The 17752-nt window shown below is 41.9% G+C and overlaps 1 protein-coding gene across 5 annotated transcripts in view; it reads right to left on the bottom strand.

Annotated features, from left to right (window-relative positions):
- The window catches only part of NAV3 (neuron navigator 3), a 1001553-nt gene that overhangs the window by 281651 nt on the left and 702150 nt on the right, over nt 1–17752 (bottom strand). For all 5 annotated transcript variants that reach the window (XM_069228788.1, XM_069228787.1, XM_069228786.1 and 2 more), the window contains one exon: nt 3958–4446. In XM_069228788.1, the coding sequence (XP_069084889.1) occupies nt 3958–4446 (489 nt within the window). The remainder of the gene's footprint in view (nt 1–3957; nt 4447–17752) is intronic.

The following is a 17752-nucleotide window of genomic DNA, read 5'->3' on the forward strand; positions in this document are numbered from 1 at the left end:
CCTGATGTCCAGCTGCCACTTCTTGCATATGGGGTCACTATCTTCACTCCACACACTGGCTAGAGCCCGATTGACACAGCAATCTTCACTGTGGCCTCCCTGGCATACGAGGTTGCCAACTTTCCTCTGCAGATGGGTGCTCCGTGCAACAATGGATAACGTCATAGTTGGCACCTGTAGCATTTGAGGTTGCCGACCCGATTGGTGCAGCACCCATATCATCAAACCTCTCTATGGTGATCCACTCACCGGGATCCCCATTGGATCTTGCTCCCTGAAAATGCTCTCCTCTTCCTAACATGGCACACTGGTCTTGACAAGCAGTCAGGAGCTGGAGCTCCTGCAGCAGGTGGTCTTGAAGTTCCCTGGGTGATGTCCCCTCACCCAGCTGGGAGACCCCATCCCCCAGTCCTGGTCACAGGCAGTAGCCTTGCAGAGTTTCTCCCCCTCAGCAGACTGGCCAGACTGGCTGCTTGAGATTTGACAATTATGGGGGCTTTGAACTCCACTTTTTATAGTCCATTTCCAGTAATCAAGTATGATTAGGTTCTGCAGCTTTGATGTTTGTGGTGGGGATCTGCTTCTTTTTTAAGTGCCCACTCTGCTACCCTTCCCTTCTTCCAAAAAGCAGTCTGTCATAGCAGGAGTGACTTCAAATATAATAGCCCCACAACACTGGGCATGGGAGTGACTAGAGATTCACACTGGTTTGTCCTCCAGAGTACTATGTGCATCAAAAGGTTACCCCACTCCAGCCCTATTCTTTGTGATGTTTTTATCAGCCACATCTCCTTCCTAAGATGTGTCCAGGCCACTTTCAAGTGACCTTTCCCTAAACCAAAGAGCACCCTTTTAGGCGTACTGGAGAGCTTGTCTCTCTTCCTTTCAGCATGTGTCCCACCCAGCTCTCAAGACTGTAGCAATCCATAAATCTGGGGGTATTCCTCTACCTCCTCCTGCCCCTCCAGTCAGCCCTGGGCCTCCCAAAATGGAACCCAGAATCTTCCATGAATTGTACCATTCACAGGCACACATACACACAGCATACGTGTGCTGCACAGCACTGCATACTAACTTGATGTAGGACAAGGGTGAATTAAGCACACAGCAGCAGAGCTTCACCTGTGTGAGCCTGTAGGCTTCACTAAAGCAACCTAAGTAGAACGACCTGTTCATGCCTATTTATTACTACATAGTATGCTGCCACCACTGTCCTTGTGCTACTTAACTCTTGGCAAAGGCAGTAGCCTTTTGCCACTATGATGGGTAGAGCTTTGGGCACCTGTCCCGGTCCAACATGTCTGCAATTCGCAAGACAGGCCTATATCATGGCACACACACAATTAGTGTTTGCCAATGACAAAAAAATCAGCAACAGGAACCCAGATGTTGTTGCTCTTGAGAAATTCAGGCATGCACCTTCATCGCTATACTAGGGACTTTTCCATCTGAACACACAGGAAAAAATCTTCTCCAATTGGGAGAAACCTGACATTCAATCCAAAGCCATGGACAGACGGTCAGATACTTTTTTGGTCAGTCCTCCTGAAGCTCTGGAGCAAATGTTTGGAAAAAGCTCCCATACTTCTTTTGTTGCCCGAACAACAATAAGAGTACACTCCAAAACCTGAAGGTTTTAGGGTGTCAGGTGTAGTAAAACAGCAAAGTCCAATCTAGGTCCAGTTGGCATTAGAGATTCTTTACAGGAATGTCCTCTCTAACTTCTTTATGTTCCTAGAGTCACCCACGGGATTAGCCTTAAGATCCTTGGAGACATTTATATACTTGATTTGAAGTAGAAGGGGGTCCAGCCTCTTCAGGTCTTTCTCACAGGTCAAAGAAGCCATGTGGAGCAGGTTGAGTCCTACTGGTATCCTTTTTCCAAATCCAGGGGTTTTCTGAGGAAGTCTGGGTAAGGGTTCAGCTTTGTAGGGTTTATGAGGCTGTGGTTGGGAGACACACTACGACACTTTTACTTTCTCTTGGCCCAAAAAGAAGCAATTGTTGCGAGGCCCTGGCTTACGTACATTTTCAGTAGTTCTTGTTTGCTTTACTGCCAACAGGACAAAACTGCAATGTGCCAGGGCAAATCCAAGATGTCGAAGGTCTCCAGCCACACTAAACTTGGGCTCTAAAGTCTTGGTGCTTGTAGAAAAGTGGACTTTAGTAATCACCAGTGTGCATCCACAACCAACACCAAAATCTAGCTTGTATCTGGCACTATACCCCTCCAACAAACCCAGAAACATTGTCCTAGTAGGACACAAACAGTGGACATACAATTGCCCTAGCAACCTGTTCTCTCGCTTTCAAGTCTGCCAAAGTGATACAAGTGGCTCAACAGCCCTGACAAGAAGTATTTGACACTGTGGCATTAACAGAATTTCAAATTCTACTGAGCTCAGAGGAGTCATCTCTGTCAATTCATGTTTCAGATTTCACACCTCTTTCATGCTGGGAGTTGGCAAGGGTAACAGTTCAGGCAGGTAAAGGGTTATTTAAAAAAAAAAAATCCTTGATATTTATTAAAAATCTGGCTTAACTGGATTTTTAATAACGATTGAGAATTGTGGATTAATTTTTGTCCTATCTGGTCCAATTCACAAGATACAGTATTAGGATTTTAATATGTAATTTGGTTTTCTACATAGGCAAGATAGGTCTGCCACAGTGAAAATTGTTTTCAGGACACTGTAACTTTAAGGGCATGGTAGCATTCATTTTCTACATGTTCAATCTTTAAATAGCATGCACCGTACCTTATGGGCCACCAGGCTGTATTAGGGTTACTTACTAATATTTGAAAGAGGGTTTCACAGGTCAGAAAAAGTTATTTTAACAGGTCACACTGCAGAGTCAGAATCCAGGAGGACATACAGTGTCACCAACAATCTGAGAGTGGAGCTACTTCGGACAACATCAAGGAATAGCTAATAAAATCATCCTTCAATCATTTCATTCATAATTAATAACCTAATCAGTTAATATGCATGTATGTGCTAGAAGACAACATGTTGACATAATTTTAGTGTCTAGTATACCATTTATGATCATCTGTTAGAGAACTTTCAATGTGAGTACTGTCTTAAAGACTGACAACACATAACATTAACTAGCAAGAAAAGGCACTTGATACGGTTGAATTTCTCTTTCTCACCACAAACTCCCTCCAGTGGGCACAAATAATATGAATTTAGAGGAAAGAGATTGTCTGCACAAGTATCACATTTTCTTTTGTCGTTTCTGGGGCACTCACATGGGGCACTCACATCAGGCACTGGTGTGCAAGGGTACTGGCAGGCTCATCTGTTCTGCTAATTCACAGACAGATTAACACATCCTAGGAACTACCCAGTCCGTTTGTTTTTCTTCGACACTATTGGCATTCTTCTGTGTCTACTTTTGGCATTTTAAATTACACTTTTGTATTTGAACATTACCTTATCAGTGTCTCCACCTTTCATTCAACAAAACACACAGCAAACGATTTAAACAACCAGTCCATTGTAACAGCACATGACATTACTTATGTTTTTTCTAAAAACTCCTAATTTACCCTGTAGTTAAGAAAGCCATGTTGTAGGCCAAATGCACAACAGAGTTCGAAACTCAAATATGCTTGCTTCCAGTCTGAGATCTTCTTCATAAGGCCACATCTCATTGCACCTTCATGTTTTGCAGTTCATGCTTGATGGAGAGTTCTCTGCGTGACTTTTAACTCAATCAGTAAACAACTCAGACAATTATAATAGAATATTTGTGAAAAATCAAGTAACATTTGGGCTAAGACGTACTGTTTAGGCTGCTGCCGACAACAGTCAATAAGGTACTTGCAAAGATCCTGGCTTTGTAAATACACAGAACATGATCAGCATTTGTTCTCCCTGATAATCCTGATATAAATTATCATTGGGCCTCTTCATAAGCCATGCCTGGCAAGTGGACATCAATGCTTACCTTTCTGAGAGAGTAGATCGCACGCTACCAGTCCTCATTAGCATGCTTTGAATTTCTTGGGTACTTGAGGCCAATCCAGACAGAGAACCATGATGGCTGAGGGGGAGGTCAATTGATTCCGAGCTTGTGTGAAGGCTCGTCATTGACTGGTAACTTGGCGTGTCTTTGCTGCCTGCAGACGAGCTGCTCAGATTGGCTGCCCACACAAGGCCACCTGATGCGAAGGAGTGCACCGATGCTGGACTGGAGGCCAACGAATGACTTAAACTGATCACATCCGTCATGAGCTCAGAAGCTTTGCTGTAGAGGGGGCTGCTGTTTCCACTCTGGCCACCAGCACTGCCCATGCTGCCCGTCCCGGAAGAGGGTGAGTCCAGGCTCACTTGTCGAGCTAAAGTAGCACTCGGACTGGACATTGCGGACGATGTTTTTGTACCTTCGGGATTTGCAGCAGAGGATTGCTTACTACCTGACTTGGCACCAAACAACCTGAGAAAAGGAAAATGTATTTTAATAATCAGGAACCATTCCTGTAAATGGAGTAAATTGTAAAAATATAGATATGAATTGCAATGCATTCAGGTGTACAACGAATCAGAATTACAACAATGTCACTAACCTCTATAGAAATATGTATACCTGGAGAGCTGCACAAATCTCTACAGTAAGCTATTTGACATTACCAAATAGCTTCCCGAAGACCTTATTTCATTATAAACACAGAGAGAAGATAATGGCGGCCACACTCTATATTTTACCAATGAGTTATTCATTTATTGAGTATTAAAAGCATTAGGAATTTCATATGGGCTACAATAACTGAACCTGGAATATATCTCCGACCTTGTATGAATTAAACCACCAAGTGTATGGCTCCTAGTTTACATTGATTGAAATGTAATTCTATTAGGATGTGTAGGTGTGTGAGGTTCGGGGCAGAACAGAAGGGATGCAGATATATGTCAAACGGGTGCTAGGTCACCAAATGTCGTTAATATATATAATAATCAGAAGCAACAAAACTCTTCTGTATGCATTGTCCACATTTTGATAACTCATCAAATAAGTTAGTTTTGTAAACATTCTGTCAATAACATTACCACACTGCCTTCACGTTATACACTCTCAAACATTTTTTTATCGACCTGACTAAATAAAATTCAACACAAAACATGAAGAGACAAATGCCTGAGTCGCTGTTAGCAGTAGATTATCTTTCCAGAATCACAGTTTGATAATCTAGGGCTAGATGTACTAAGAACAGAGTCGGTAAAGTGGTCAAGATGCACATCAAATTTTACAGCATCTATTAGGTATCTGCAGTCTGACATGCGTACTAACAAGTCAGTTCACAAAAATCGGATTTGTAGTGGGTCTCAACTTGACCTATCTCATGAATATTAATGAGGCCCTTTGCACAGTGCGACACACTATGAGTCAACGCCAAAACAAGAATGGTGGCCTGCTGACGTCAGCAGACCACCATGTCTGTGATTGCATTTACCTAAAGCATTTTTAACATGCAACGTGTATTCCTAAGGAAAACGAGATGTTTAAATAAAATTAAAAAAATTAAGGAGTAGACAGTGGTCCATGGTAGTTCTGCCACTTTTGTCAACATTCACAAAGGGGGAAGAAGCCATGGTTGTGAATAAGCTACCACTACTTGTTTGTAGTCAGTAAAGTATTAATGTTTTGCGACCGGATTTCGATCGCAAAACAATAATACATAGAGTTCTGATTCAGCATTTGGAAGGGACGCACTAAACATCCCTTCCAAACACCGCAAATCCAAAATGAATACATACCAAAAAGTCTTCTCGTGGTTGCAAAGGGCCTGATTCCTTAAATCAAACCGTGGGTGAATGCAAAAAGGCTTAGTATAAGTGGCTGAAGCCCCTTATATATCAACGTACTTCCACGTAGACAATAAATGTGCAAAAACTGGTGGTACATTAGGCACTGATTATCATATCTATCTCCTGCAAGGGCTGAGGGGTGGGTTAACAGGTGTCCTCGCAAGGAGTGTACCTCAAAATGACTCCATCGGGAAAAGAACCTTTTGTGCATGTGCTGTGGAGAAGCCTGGCAAAGCCGTCTCTCATCTACACCTGCAAAGACATCCTTTGAAATGAGTGGCAAACAAAAACAGCCATCACATGGGAATGTTATATGCGCACGTTCACAACACACATGCCATACACTTGCAAAGGAATGCATCAGAGCTGCTGCAGAGCTGCCCTTTCAAACAACACCCTGTGAAATTTATTCTTCCGGGACCATCAATTGAATACAAATGTAGGCCGTGTCTAAGCAAAATACTGTTTAGTAATCAGGAAGCATTCCTGTAAATGAAGGCTTCTTCTGGGGAACGAAACGTTTCAGTAATGGAGGTGGGCAGCATACATAAACACGTGATAACAGGCAGAGATGAGCAAAGAAGTGCAAATGAAGGTTCACATAAACAGAGAAATAGTATTGACGGACATGGATAAGGAGTCAACTATATACATTTGACCGACGAGCACAAACAAATTCGAACATTTAAATTACTTCAGAGTTTTAGTACCGTACAGAGAAAACAGAGAAGTTAGAGTTTAACCTGTGATGGGACAGTGCTTGCACTATGTTAGGTATCTTTCTTTAAGTAGCTATTTGTTCAGGATTATTAACATTTTGAGGTGCTCTAGCGTATAATATTTATATTTATATAACGCTTTCTAAACACGCGGTAGTGAGCCGCTTTATGATTTATGCTCGCCTCTACAGTTACATTTTAATTGTTAAGCAAAGTAAACGTGAGCACTCTAGTGATTCTGGAAGTTAATTAAATCTGTGAAACCACTGGTTCCCACATCCAAAAGAGTGCTCCTAGATAAATGGAGAAGGTACACGTGACAATTTGTATACGTGTAATAATGGATTAAAAATATTCTTCAGTTACATTCAGATTCTTTTTCAAATGAGGATCGAGCTCATGCGCACTGCACTACACACAGATGATCACAAGAGAGCGACAAAGACCGCGATCAAAGGCAGAGGTGATTTATAAACCATTTATACTAACTGAATTGACAAGGAATAAGAAAGGAATATATTTACCGACAACTGTTATTATTGCCTAAGGCTTTAATAGCTGCTTTATGTTTCAATTACATTTCTACTATTTCTATACATTTTCAGTGTGGATTGTAATGCTCGTTAGAAGTATCCGAACACTCAAACAAAAATCACAAAGATACCTCGTTTGAATGGTTCCTTAAAACATGGAAGGAAAATGCACAATTCAAAGCGATAGTAACCCTCCTCTCTGCTAATGTATCTGGCAGGACAGCCAGAGGCAACTCCTATGAAACAGTAATGACTATTTTACATCTTAGCCCAATGCTAATGTGAATGCACTTATTTTTAAAACCATGCTCCTGTTAACACGAGAGGCTGCGAAAACTGACAAACCTAGTCAACGGATGAGCTATTTATGAAAAATCCTACGAAGTACTGGTGTATATTCACTGCTGCCGAACTTTGTGTGATGTAAGCTTTTACAATTGTAGTTTTACATTTCCTTAATGTAAACGACCGTGTTAGTTGTTGTGGAATAACCCGTTATAATCTTTTTTGACTATGTCTGATTAAAAGGCCCTCTTTAGTTCTGATTTCCAATACGTTTTGAGTGTGGAAACTATACCGTGGTTACCAAACTCATTTTAGTGAACCTACATCATAATAAATGCATTGTGATTTAAAAAAAAAAACATTTAGTTTTACTCTTCAATGTCGAAAGACTTCTGAAATCTGATTTACCCTTTATATAAATACGAAAACCAAAATCAATAGTCGGAGTCACAAAGCTATCTTTCTTAGGTATGTATGTCTCTTGTTCCAGGAATTTCAGGAGCAAGTCACCCTACGGGCCGGAATTAGAGTTTGGGGGGCGAGTTACTCGTCACAAGCGTGAGAGGTATCCCATCCGCCGTGTTACCATTCCTGTAGGATATAATTGTATCACAATACGGCAGACACCTGTAATGCTATCTGTATTTTACCCCCAGCTGCATCTTGACCACTGACTCCATTTTGTGCCTAACTTAGCTTCAAACACTGTCATATTGGTGGAGCAGGTATTTTTCTGTGCACAACTTATGCAACATGTTTATAGTTCCTCTCGCTCTCTTTCTCATTAAAGCAGAGACATAACATAGGGGTGAGGGAGAGATAAAGATGTACCAGAGAATGTTTATGGTACAGCAGGGAACAGCTCGGGCTTAGGAGAACACCTTGGGATGTGGCCAATCTCTAACCATGCTCTTTCAACACTGACCTGATTAAATAATCCACTGCTCACACAGAAAATTTCAAAGAACAATGTGATTCACTGATTTAAGTGACCAAATTGTAATCTATATTATGAATATTCTGAGCACACTACTCAACAAAGTGCTACATATCATGCAGTGCACATTGTAAGTGAAAAAATACACAATACCACACCGATCTGTACCAGTTTTGCCTGTTTTCAAAATATATGAATTATATACAGATGCTCCATACTGTCCTCTAACCAGTACAAAATACAATCTTTGTTGAAATATCAACAACTAAGAAAGCTTGTTTGACCAGGGTCTTCATCAGAACAGGCAATTAAGTAGCATCCTCTACTCTGTCAGAAAAAGTCAGGAAATATAAATCACATAGAACTGTACTACCAGGGTGAAGACTAACCCACTTCAAGCAACTCCAAACACTTTCCTATTGTTGAATTGTGACTTAGCTGACCTAAAGTAATCTGAAAATCAATCACGTGCTCTTGGTGCCAATGAGAGCTTTGGTCAGGGATCAAAGAGATCAAGAAAGGGAGAAATGGAATGTTGATTTAGCAAGTGTTTAAAATATATAAAATTGGGTACATATATCCACAAGGCAATGTGTTTCATATATGGTAAGGCATACTCGTTTCATCCATTGCAAAAAATACATATTGGGGTAGTTTCAAAGTAAACTGTACTGGAGTTAAGCAAAAATGAACATCGCAAACTGTATGCAGGAATATCATAGTAGTGATGGCATGAAAATAAAATAAAACAAACATTTGTAATGCAATAGGTCTCGCATTAGCGACAGAGCTGTTGGTGTTGCGAATGATAATGACAACCTCGCAATTGGGACCTATAAATATTTAGGCATGCAGCACATTAAACATCTATCAGAAATAAGCATTAGACTGAAGTGGTCTGAAGAGCCCCTAGAGAGCACCACAGTAATAATAGCATTTGTACGAACATGTTCATGTAACCATATATTCAGCCCCTGGATGGCATAATCATATAAAAAGAATGATGACGAACATTTCAGGGTAACCATATAATCAGACCCTTGGGGGACAGTGTATTCCACATTTTCAGGCCTAGCAAGCCTTTTAAATATTTAAAAGAGGAGTCAGCGGCACAAGGGTGCAGTGCCACAGTTGCAAGGTGTCCCTGTAGAATGAATATCAGAAGGTGCAATATCACTGGTCGTGGCTAGATGTCGCTGTGAAGCAAACTGAGTTAGTAGTGCCTTGGGGCAATTATCATCCTTTAGCCCTTGGAGAGCACAGTGCATTTCTCATTTGGAGGCAGAGAAAGGCTGCCAGAATATTATTACAAACAAGGCCCTTAGAACACAAACTCCTCTCAACTGTAAAAGCAAAAGTTCCAGCTATAAAAGAGCTTAAATATGTATTGAATGCTGGAAGAAGATATGATTTTTGGGCCCCTTCTAAACTAGTGTGTCCTGGACAGAAAGAGCACATTGTTCTGAATGTTTCGGTGATGGTCCCATTGACCTAGGACCACCACAGGTTGAATTATGGTAAAAAATGTGTTATAAAGGGAATGCCTGCAAAACATTATGGGGTAAGTTTCTGTCCATACATTAAACTGCTATCAGAAATGAACTGTGTTTGTGCATTAGGCATTAGCAGAAGGTGCAATACCACTGGTCGTGTGTAGATGTTCCTGCCTGTAGAGCCTGCTGAGTTAGTAGTCCTTTGGGGCAATTATCACTCTTCAGCCCTTGGAGAACATACTGCATTATACATTTGTTGGTCCGGCAAGACTGTCAGAGGTTCTTATAACACAAATTCCTCTCAGATGTACAACCATAAGTTCCAGCTATAAGAGAGTTTAAATATACATTGAATGGTGGAAGAGGTTATGATTTTTGTGACCCCCGCTAACTTAGTGTGACCCATTAGATGGCCTGGACAGAAAGAGCATATAGTTCTGAATGTTTTGGTGGTGGTTTCATTGCCCAAGGACCACCACAAGCTGAGTTATGGGCAAAACATGTGTTGTAAAAGGAATGCCTGCAAAGCATTATGGGGTGAGTTTCTCCGAGTGCAGTGAATATTGTAGTATCAACTCTCCTGTTGTGCGGGGAGAGCCGCTGTTGAAGATTCATTCCTGGGTCGATTTCATGCTATATAAAGCCACAAAAAATGTCCAGAACACATGTACCACACAACTACTTGTAATTACTGATTGTGTAAAATAAGGACCAAGTGAAGCGCAAACGTGGAAAACAAACCACGCATGAACACAAGTGCTTACTGATGAACACAAGAGGCAGGAAACAAACAAAAATTGTCCATCCAAACAACAGAAAAACATTCCAGGCGTAGTTAAACTGTACTTGGCCGGTTCTACTCAGCCAATTACAGGAAGTGATGTATCGGCTGCCAAACCAGTGAGGAGGCAACAAAACAAGAGCAACACTGCTGTCAACCTATTGTCAACAGCAGACAGTGGCAGACGGGTACAAAGTCCTATGCTTCATCCAACAGGTCTTGCAAACAGCGCATGCACGCTGTCTAGACTTGAACGAAAAATCAATGTGGCTGAGAAGATTGCAAATTGGAATAGCAAGCCACACTCCTGAATTCAGGACTGATATTTGCAACCCAATAACGAACTAAAGGAAATATTCTAAGTGAAAAGGTTTGTGTATGCTACTTGCCCAAAATGGAAGAAGCAGATCTAAATATTGTTGTATTGGTGTCTCTTGTGATGTTATATTACCTAGGAACAAGTCTGGCAGGTTATTGTGATAAATCACACAGATTCTGGAAAAAAAGGATTCCAAGAGGGTAGAAAGCAATACGTTCTGCAGGTGAACATGTAAAATTATAGAATTGTTTACACAATGACAGTGGGAGGAGTCATCTGACTTGCAAGAAGACTGTGTAGATTTGAAGGGAGGCTGGTCATGGAGAGCAACCATGGCAGAAACCACTGAAATCAGATCATCACACATGCAGTCTGCAGTAACCATGTGAAATAGCAGCTAGGCTCGTGGGTGTCGAATCTTCTACATGGAGCATATTATGGTAATTGTTAGAAATGGGGTCTCTGGTTGACAGTCAGGTTACCCCCTGTTCAAGCAAGGACCCTCACTCTAGTTAGGATAAAAGAGAATCACCCTCAGCTAACCCCTGCTTACCCCCTTGGTAGCTTGGCAGAGCAGTAGGCTTAACCTCAGAGTGCTGGGCGTAAAGTATTTGTACCAACACACACAGTAGCTTAATGAAAACACTACAAAATGACACAACACCAGTTTAGAAAAATAGGAAATATTTATCTAGACAAAACAAGACCAAAACGACAAAAATCCAACATACACAAGTCAAGTTATGATTTTTTAAAGGTTTAAAATAAAAAGAGTCTTTAGGTAGTTGTAACACCACACTAGCGCTGCTAGCGTGAAAATGTACCTGGTTTGCGTCAAAAATAACCCCGCACGGGCGGTGGGCGTCGAAAGTAACCCTGCACGGCTGTGTGCGTCGAAAACAACTCGGCACGGCGGTGCGCGTTGAAAAAGCCAGCCACACGACGATCCGAAAGTCCCGCGGCGCAGGGTGCGATCTCTCAGCCTCCGTCAGCGATGCTGCACGTCGTTTCTCCTGCTCCGGGCGTCGGTTTTTCGGTCGCGTTTCCTGCGGCGTCGTTTCTCAGCTGCGGAACCGGCGTCGCGTCGTTTTCTCAGCCGCGATCGGATTCGCGTCGATCTTTTCTCCGCACGGCGCTCGGTGCGTGTATTTTTGTCCTTAGGCTGCCAGCCTCTCCTTTCAGGGTCCCAGGAACTGGAAGGGCACCACAGAGCAGAGTAGGGGTCTCTCCAGAGACTCCAGGTGCTGGCAGGAAGAAGTCTTTGCTATCCCTGAGACTTCAACAACAGGAGGCAAGCTCTACATCAAGCCCTTGGAGATTTCTTCTTCAAGATGGAAGGCACACAAAGTCCAGTCTTTGCCCTCTTACTCTGGCAGAAGCAGCACTGCAGGAAAGCTCCACAAAGCACAGTCACAGGCAGGGCAGCACTTGTTCCTCAGCTATCAGCTCTTCTCCAGGCAGAGGTTCCTCTTGGTTCCAGAAGTGTTTCTCAAGTTTGTAAGTTTGGGTGCCCTTCTTATACCCATTTTAGTCTTTGAAGTCACCTTTCTTCAAAGGGGACTCACACCTTCTTGTGAAATCCTGCCTTGCCCAGGCAAGGCCTCAGACACACACCAGGGGGCTGGAGACAGCATTGTCAGAGGCAGGCACAGTCCTTTCAGATGAGAGTGACCACTCCACCCCTCCCTCCTAGCAGAGATGGCTAATCAGGAAATGCGGATCACACCCCAGCTCCCTTTGTGTCACTGTCTGGTGTGAGGTGAAAAACAACCCAACTGTCAAACTGACCCAGACAGGGAATCCACAAACCAGGCAGAGTCACAGAATGGTTTAAGCAAGAAAATGCTCACTTTCTAAAAGTGGCATTTCCAAACGCACAATCTTAAAATCAACTTTACTAAAAGATGTATTCTTAAATTGTGAGTTCAGGGATCCCAAACTCCACATGTCCATCTACTCTCTAGGGGAATCTACACTTTAATCATATTTAAAGGTAGCCCCCATATTATCCTATGAGAGAGAGACAGACCTTGCAACAGTGAAAACGAAATTGGCAGTATTTCACTGTCAGGACATATAAACCACATTACTATATGTCCTACCTTATCCATACACTGCACCCTGCCCTTGGGGCTACCTAGGGCCTACCTTAGGGGTGCCTTACATGTAAGGAAAGGGAAGGTTTAGGCCTGGCAAGTGGGTACACTTGCCAAGTCGAATTTACAGTGTAAAAATACACATACAGACACTGCAGGGGCAGGTCTGAGACATGATTACAGAGCTACTTATGTGGGTGGCACAACCAGTGCTGCAGGCCCACTAGTAGCATTTGATTTACAGGCCCTGGCACCTCTAGTGCACATTACTAGGGACTTACTAGTAATTCAAATATGCCAATCATGGATGAACCACTTACATACAATTTAAACAGGAGCACTTGCACTTTAGCACTGGTTAGCAGTGGTAAAGTGCCCAGAGTAACAAAAACAGCAAAATCAGAGTCCAGCACACATCAACAACCTGGGGAACAGAGGCAAAAAGTTAAGGGAGACCACGCCAAGGATGAAAAGTCTAACAGTAATGTGTTTATACAGTCTGACACACTGGAGATCTTGAAAAGTGATGTAGTTATCATGTAACTGGATATATGTTATGTTCAATAAATCCAAAGACAAAATTACTTTTTTCCAACTGGGTAAAAGCATTGGATTTTTGATCAATGTGTTTATTTAGAAGAATGCTACATGGGTGGCCTAACCAAAGAGCAAAGAACGCAAACAGCAATTATAGGTTTCCAACAAAACAATATATTCCCTATTCTCACTACCAACCATAAACATTTTATATGACGGCAACAAGCAAGTTCCTTTGTTACTGGAATGCAGGCAACACTGCAAAAACAATGGTCTGGGACATTTTGATGCAATAGCAAAGCCACTTCACTGAGGAATGAACTTATCTGCTTTGTGGCTCCCTCTTTCTACACTTGCACATGCCATGTAGGTTTGGTTGTGTTACTGCAGGCGAGCAGCTCAAGTGGGTCGATGGGCATTTGGAATTAAACAGCACATTTATGTTCGGTCTGCTCACCTAATTGGCCCATACACCTGCTTTAATACACTTACAAAGACCAGAATGAGGCGTAAAGATACTTTCGCCCTCAGGGAGATACTATAGAGAGTGCAGAGAATTGCTTAAGCATAAAATCATCAAAACATCTTTCTTTTTATACAGTAATATGTGGGTAATTATTTTCTTGTTTAACCTTAGTGCCTAGCAACAACATCCAAGCATGCTTACTAGGTCCCCCATACCTTTTCCACTTTCCATAGTTGTTCTCATCACACATTACACACATATATTCACAAATTAGCATGCAAGGAGGACAAGCACATGAAAACAGTTTTCCAACAATGTATCTGCAAATACCAGTTACGTTAGATTAACATAATGTATACAATAATATAAATTATACACATATTTAAATATGTAAATGTATGGATCTCCTCTCCACCTAAACTTTAGAACTACCCAGAGTTCTCTCTTTTTTTACACAATTTATGCTTCACTCTAACCCTGAAAGGGTTTTGTTTTGACTTATACTGGGTGCTGCATTCTGCCTGGATAAAGCTAAACCTCTCTGATGACCTATAATGATAGCGAAACACGTATCAGGGGTTGATTTTGCTCATTACAGGTTGGCTTGGATGGTATTTACCAATCCAAAGCTGTAATACTGCGCCTGGAGTGGTGACAGGCTTTTGTCATGTTACAGCTCAGCGAGGATGGCAGATGTGTCAATCATATGCTTAAAGATTTTGCTGTACAAATGGCAAAATACTTTCTTCCTTTCTAGCTCAGCGTGGATAGCACTGTACTAATGCTATGCCTAAAAACGTTGCAAGAAAAACAGACATTTGAGGTGACCAAATTTAGAGTGTTGCAGGGTGCACCTTACTGGAGCTGTTCTCCACCTAAACTTGGGAGTTCTCTCTTATTTTTTGCATAATTTATGTGTTATTCTAACCCTGAAAGGGTGTATGTATGTTTATGTATGTATGTGAATGTATATTCCTCTGCAATTAGGAGGCCCCCAACCCTAGCAGGGCAGTCTCGGCGGTACGGGGACGGAGGAGGACCCTGTCAATATTCCAACAAACACTTCTCCTCCAAAAAGAAATACGACATACGCCTACCTTTCAGTGCTATCCGGCATTTTATTCAACACTCTGCAGCAACTTGCTTCCAATTCATTGCTTTTAATCCACTGAGGGATTTCAGCTCTCTTTGCGAGCCTTGATCACAGGTAAGCAATCTCCCTTGTTTTAGGATGACCACATGTTTTTATAGGAAGTCTTATAGTTACATATTCTGCAAAAAACACTGTTATGTTCTTCACCTGCAGCATAATATTGAGGTTAATTTCCATTTCAAAAGCCTGGAGTCCTTTATGCAGAATCATGCTGTCTCAATGCGTTTCTTGCTTTTATAAACCAGTCGCCAAATTCCTTCTTAATGTGTGATATTAAAGTCATACTTTCCTCAAAATAAATGCATTGAACATATAAGCATTACATTTCATAAACTGCAGAGTGACATCATTATTGCTGTCCATTCCAAAAACAGCACTGCAGTTATCATTAGCATTCATGTAATCTCACGCTGCCTTTATCTTTTTGTCACAATATATTCATTTTTTTTTACTATGCCTTCATATCCTTACATAAGGAGAATTGGAAGCAAGTTGCAGCAAAGTTTTGAATAAAATGTCAGCAATCACTGAAAGTTAGGCGTACTTATTTTTTGGAGGATACGTGTGTGTTAAAAAAAAATATATATATATATATATACACACACACACACACAAACACACACATTCACGGAAAAAGTAAAGGTTAAAGTAACATTATATTTAGGTGTCTATGTCAGTGACAATGTTAAGTTTTGAACTATTACGTATATGGTGGAAATATAATACTCTTTTGGAAAAGATGTGCTTAAGATGGCTGCCATAAAAACCATGAAATTCATGATTTGGTTGGTCCTTTTTCCATTTTGATGGATGTTTTTTTGTTTATGCGGAAGTGGGACTGCTCAGACTGTAACCGTGACAAAGGTCCCATATTGGGATCGAAACGTGTAGGTTTCACGCGAAATAAAGACTTTTATATATGCATTGGAGCCGGGTATGTTTCAGGGAAAAAAGCAAAGGTTAAAGTAACATTTTATTTAGGTGAATATGTCAGTTACAATCTTAAGGTTTTGAACTAAAAAAATAACATAGAAACTCACCAGTTATAGTAAGCAAACATAGTTATAACTTGCAACCTCACCATGCTCTGCTTATGATCTCACATATTACATCACTCATTACATGTTCTATGACATAATTTGTAATTTCACTCATGACAACTCAAATGATATCATGTGTTCCTATGGGGGTCCTGAAGGATTGTAGCAAAATGTGTCATTTCTTTTTGTTTTGTCCCCTTGGGTCAGGGGGAGAGGGGTGTTGGACATGGCCCTAATTAGGGAATTTTCCTGTAATGTTTTGCTTTTAACTCCTGTTTTTTAGCGGAGTCTCTTTGCCTGGCCTTAGGATGCTGGGCACTTTATTTCCCACTGTACTGTAGTGGGAAAGTGCATGTGTCCTTCCTACACATGCCAGAAAGAGGCGCCTATGTGCTTGGTTGAGGTGCGTACCCAGGAGGGCCCTGTAAAAAGATACTCCAGACACCCAGGATGGGATGGCCTTGGATACTAGTGGTACGCTGTACTGAGTGTGCCACCCTCTAGATTAGCCTGTCAACCATGTCTTAGGCCTAACAGTGTAAGCCTGTGGGGGCACATGCACTAAGGGTGGCATCTTCCATGCATTGGCCAACCCTGAGCAGGCCTTACACTACCCCTAGAGCACTTCCTAAAGTGCAGAATGGGTTGTAAGCATGAGGCAGGGCAGGTACACCAGGGTGTTCCCTGCCCTGGAAGGAAAGAACCCCCCCAGGATGTGGGTTTTCTCTCCCCTATCGGGTCACCCTTCCCAGAGGTTTGGCTGATTCTCCTGTATTGGTCGTAGGGCCCTGGGCACTGTCCTAATGTGTGTACAGTGGGGAAGTGAGCACCACCTTCCTATACTTGTTACGAAGTGGCACTAGCCAGCCAGTGCTGGACCTGCACTTGCATAATAGTGTTCAATAGGGTATTGAGGTTGCCATCGTTTATGAGTTGTGCACACTTGCAGAATGATGTTTTCATATATACTGAGCCTGGCACAGTTTACAAGGATGTGCACCGATGCACAATGATGTTTTCATATATACTGAGCCTGTCACAGCAGGCCATTATGGGCGCACTTGTAACTTTTTGATGTTCTTAAACTTGTGTCCAGCCTGTCCTTGCAGGCTTGTGTGTGAACCAGGGCACATGTGCCCAGGGAGGGAAGAATACCCATGCATGTTTTCCCTCCCCAAGAGAGCTGCTCTGCCCATAGGTTACATGGGGGAAAGTTTACAATTAATCCTAGCTGCAATAGTGGATTGCAGTGGAGCAGCCTAATGATGCTTACTTTCATTGGATTCACAATGACAAACCCATTCTTATAGTAAAGGTGGTTTTGTCAATAATACCCTAGAAATTCCACTTCTAGAAAGTAGGCATTTCTAGATACCAAAACTCTGTGTGTGTCTTTTTAATTCAGCTTCAGTCCACTGAAGTCTGGGGAAAAGCACATATGTGCATCCCTGAGCGACAGCTATGAAACATAGGCAACTGGAATGACAGATCTCTGCCATTTGAAGGCCTGACTGAATAAATTGGAGGAAGGGGTTTTGACACATAGCATCTCAGAGCCAAATCATAGCCCCATTCCA

This window comes from Pleurodeles waltl, chromosome 4_1 (assembly GCF_031143425.1).
Source record: "Pleurodeles waltl isolate 20211129_DDA chromosome 4_1, aPleWal1.hap1.20221129, whole genome shotgun sequence".
Classification (NCBI taxonomy): Eukaryota; Metazoa; Chordata; class Amphibia; order Caudata; family Salamandridae; genus Pleurodeles; species Pleurodeles waltl.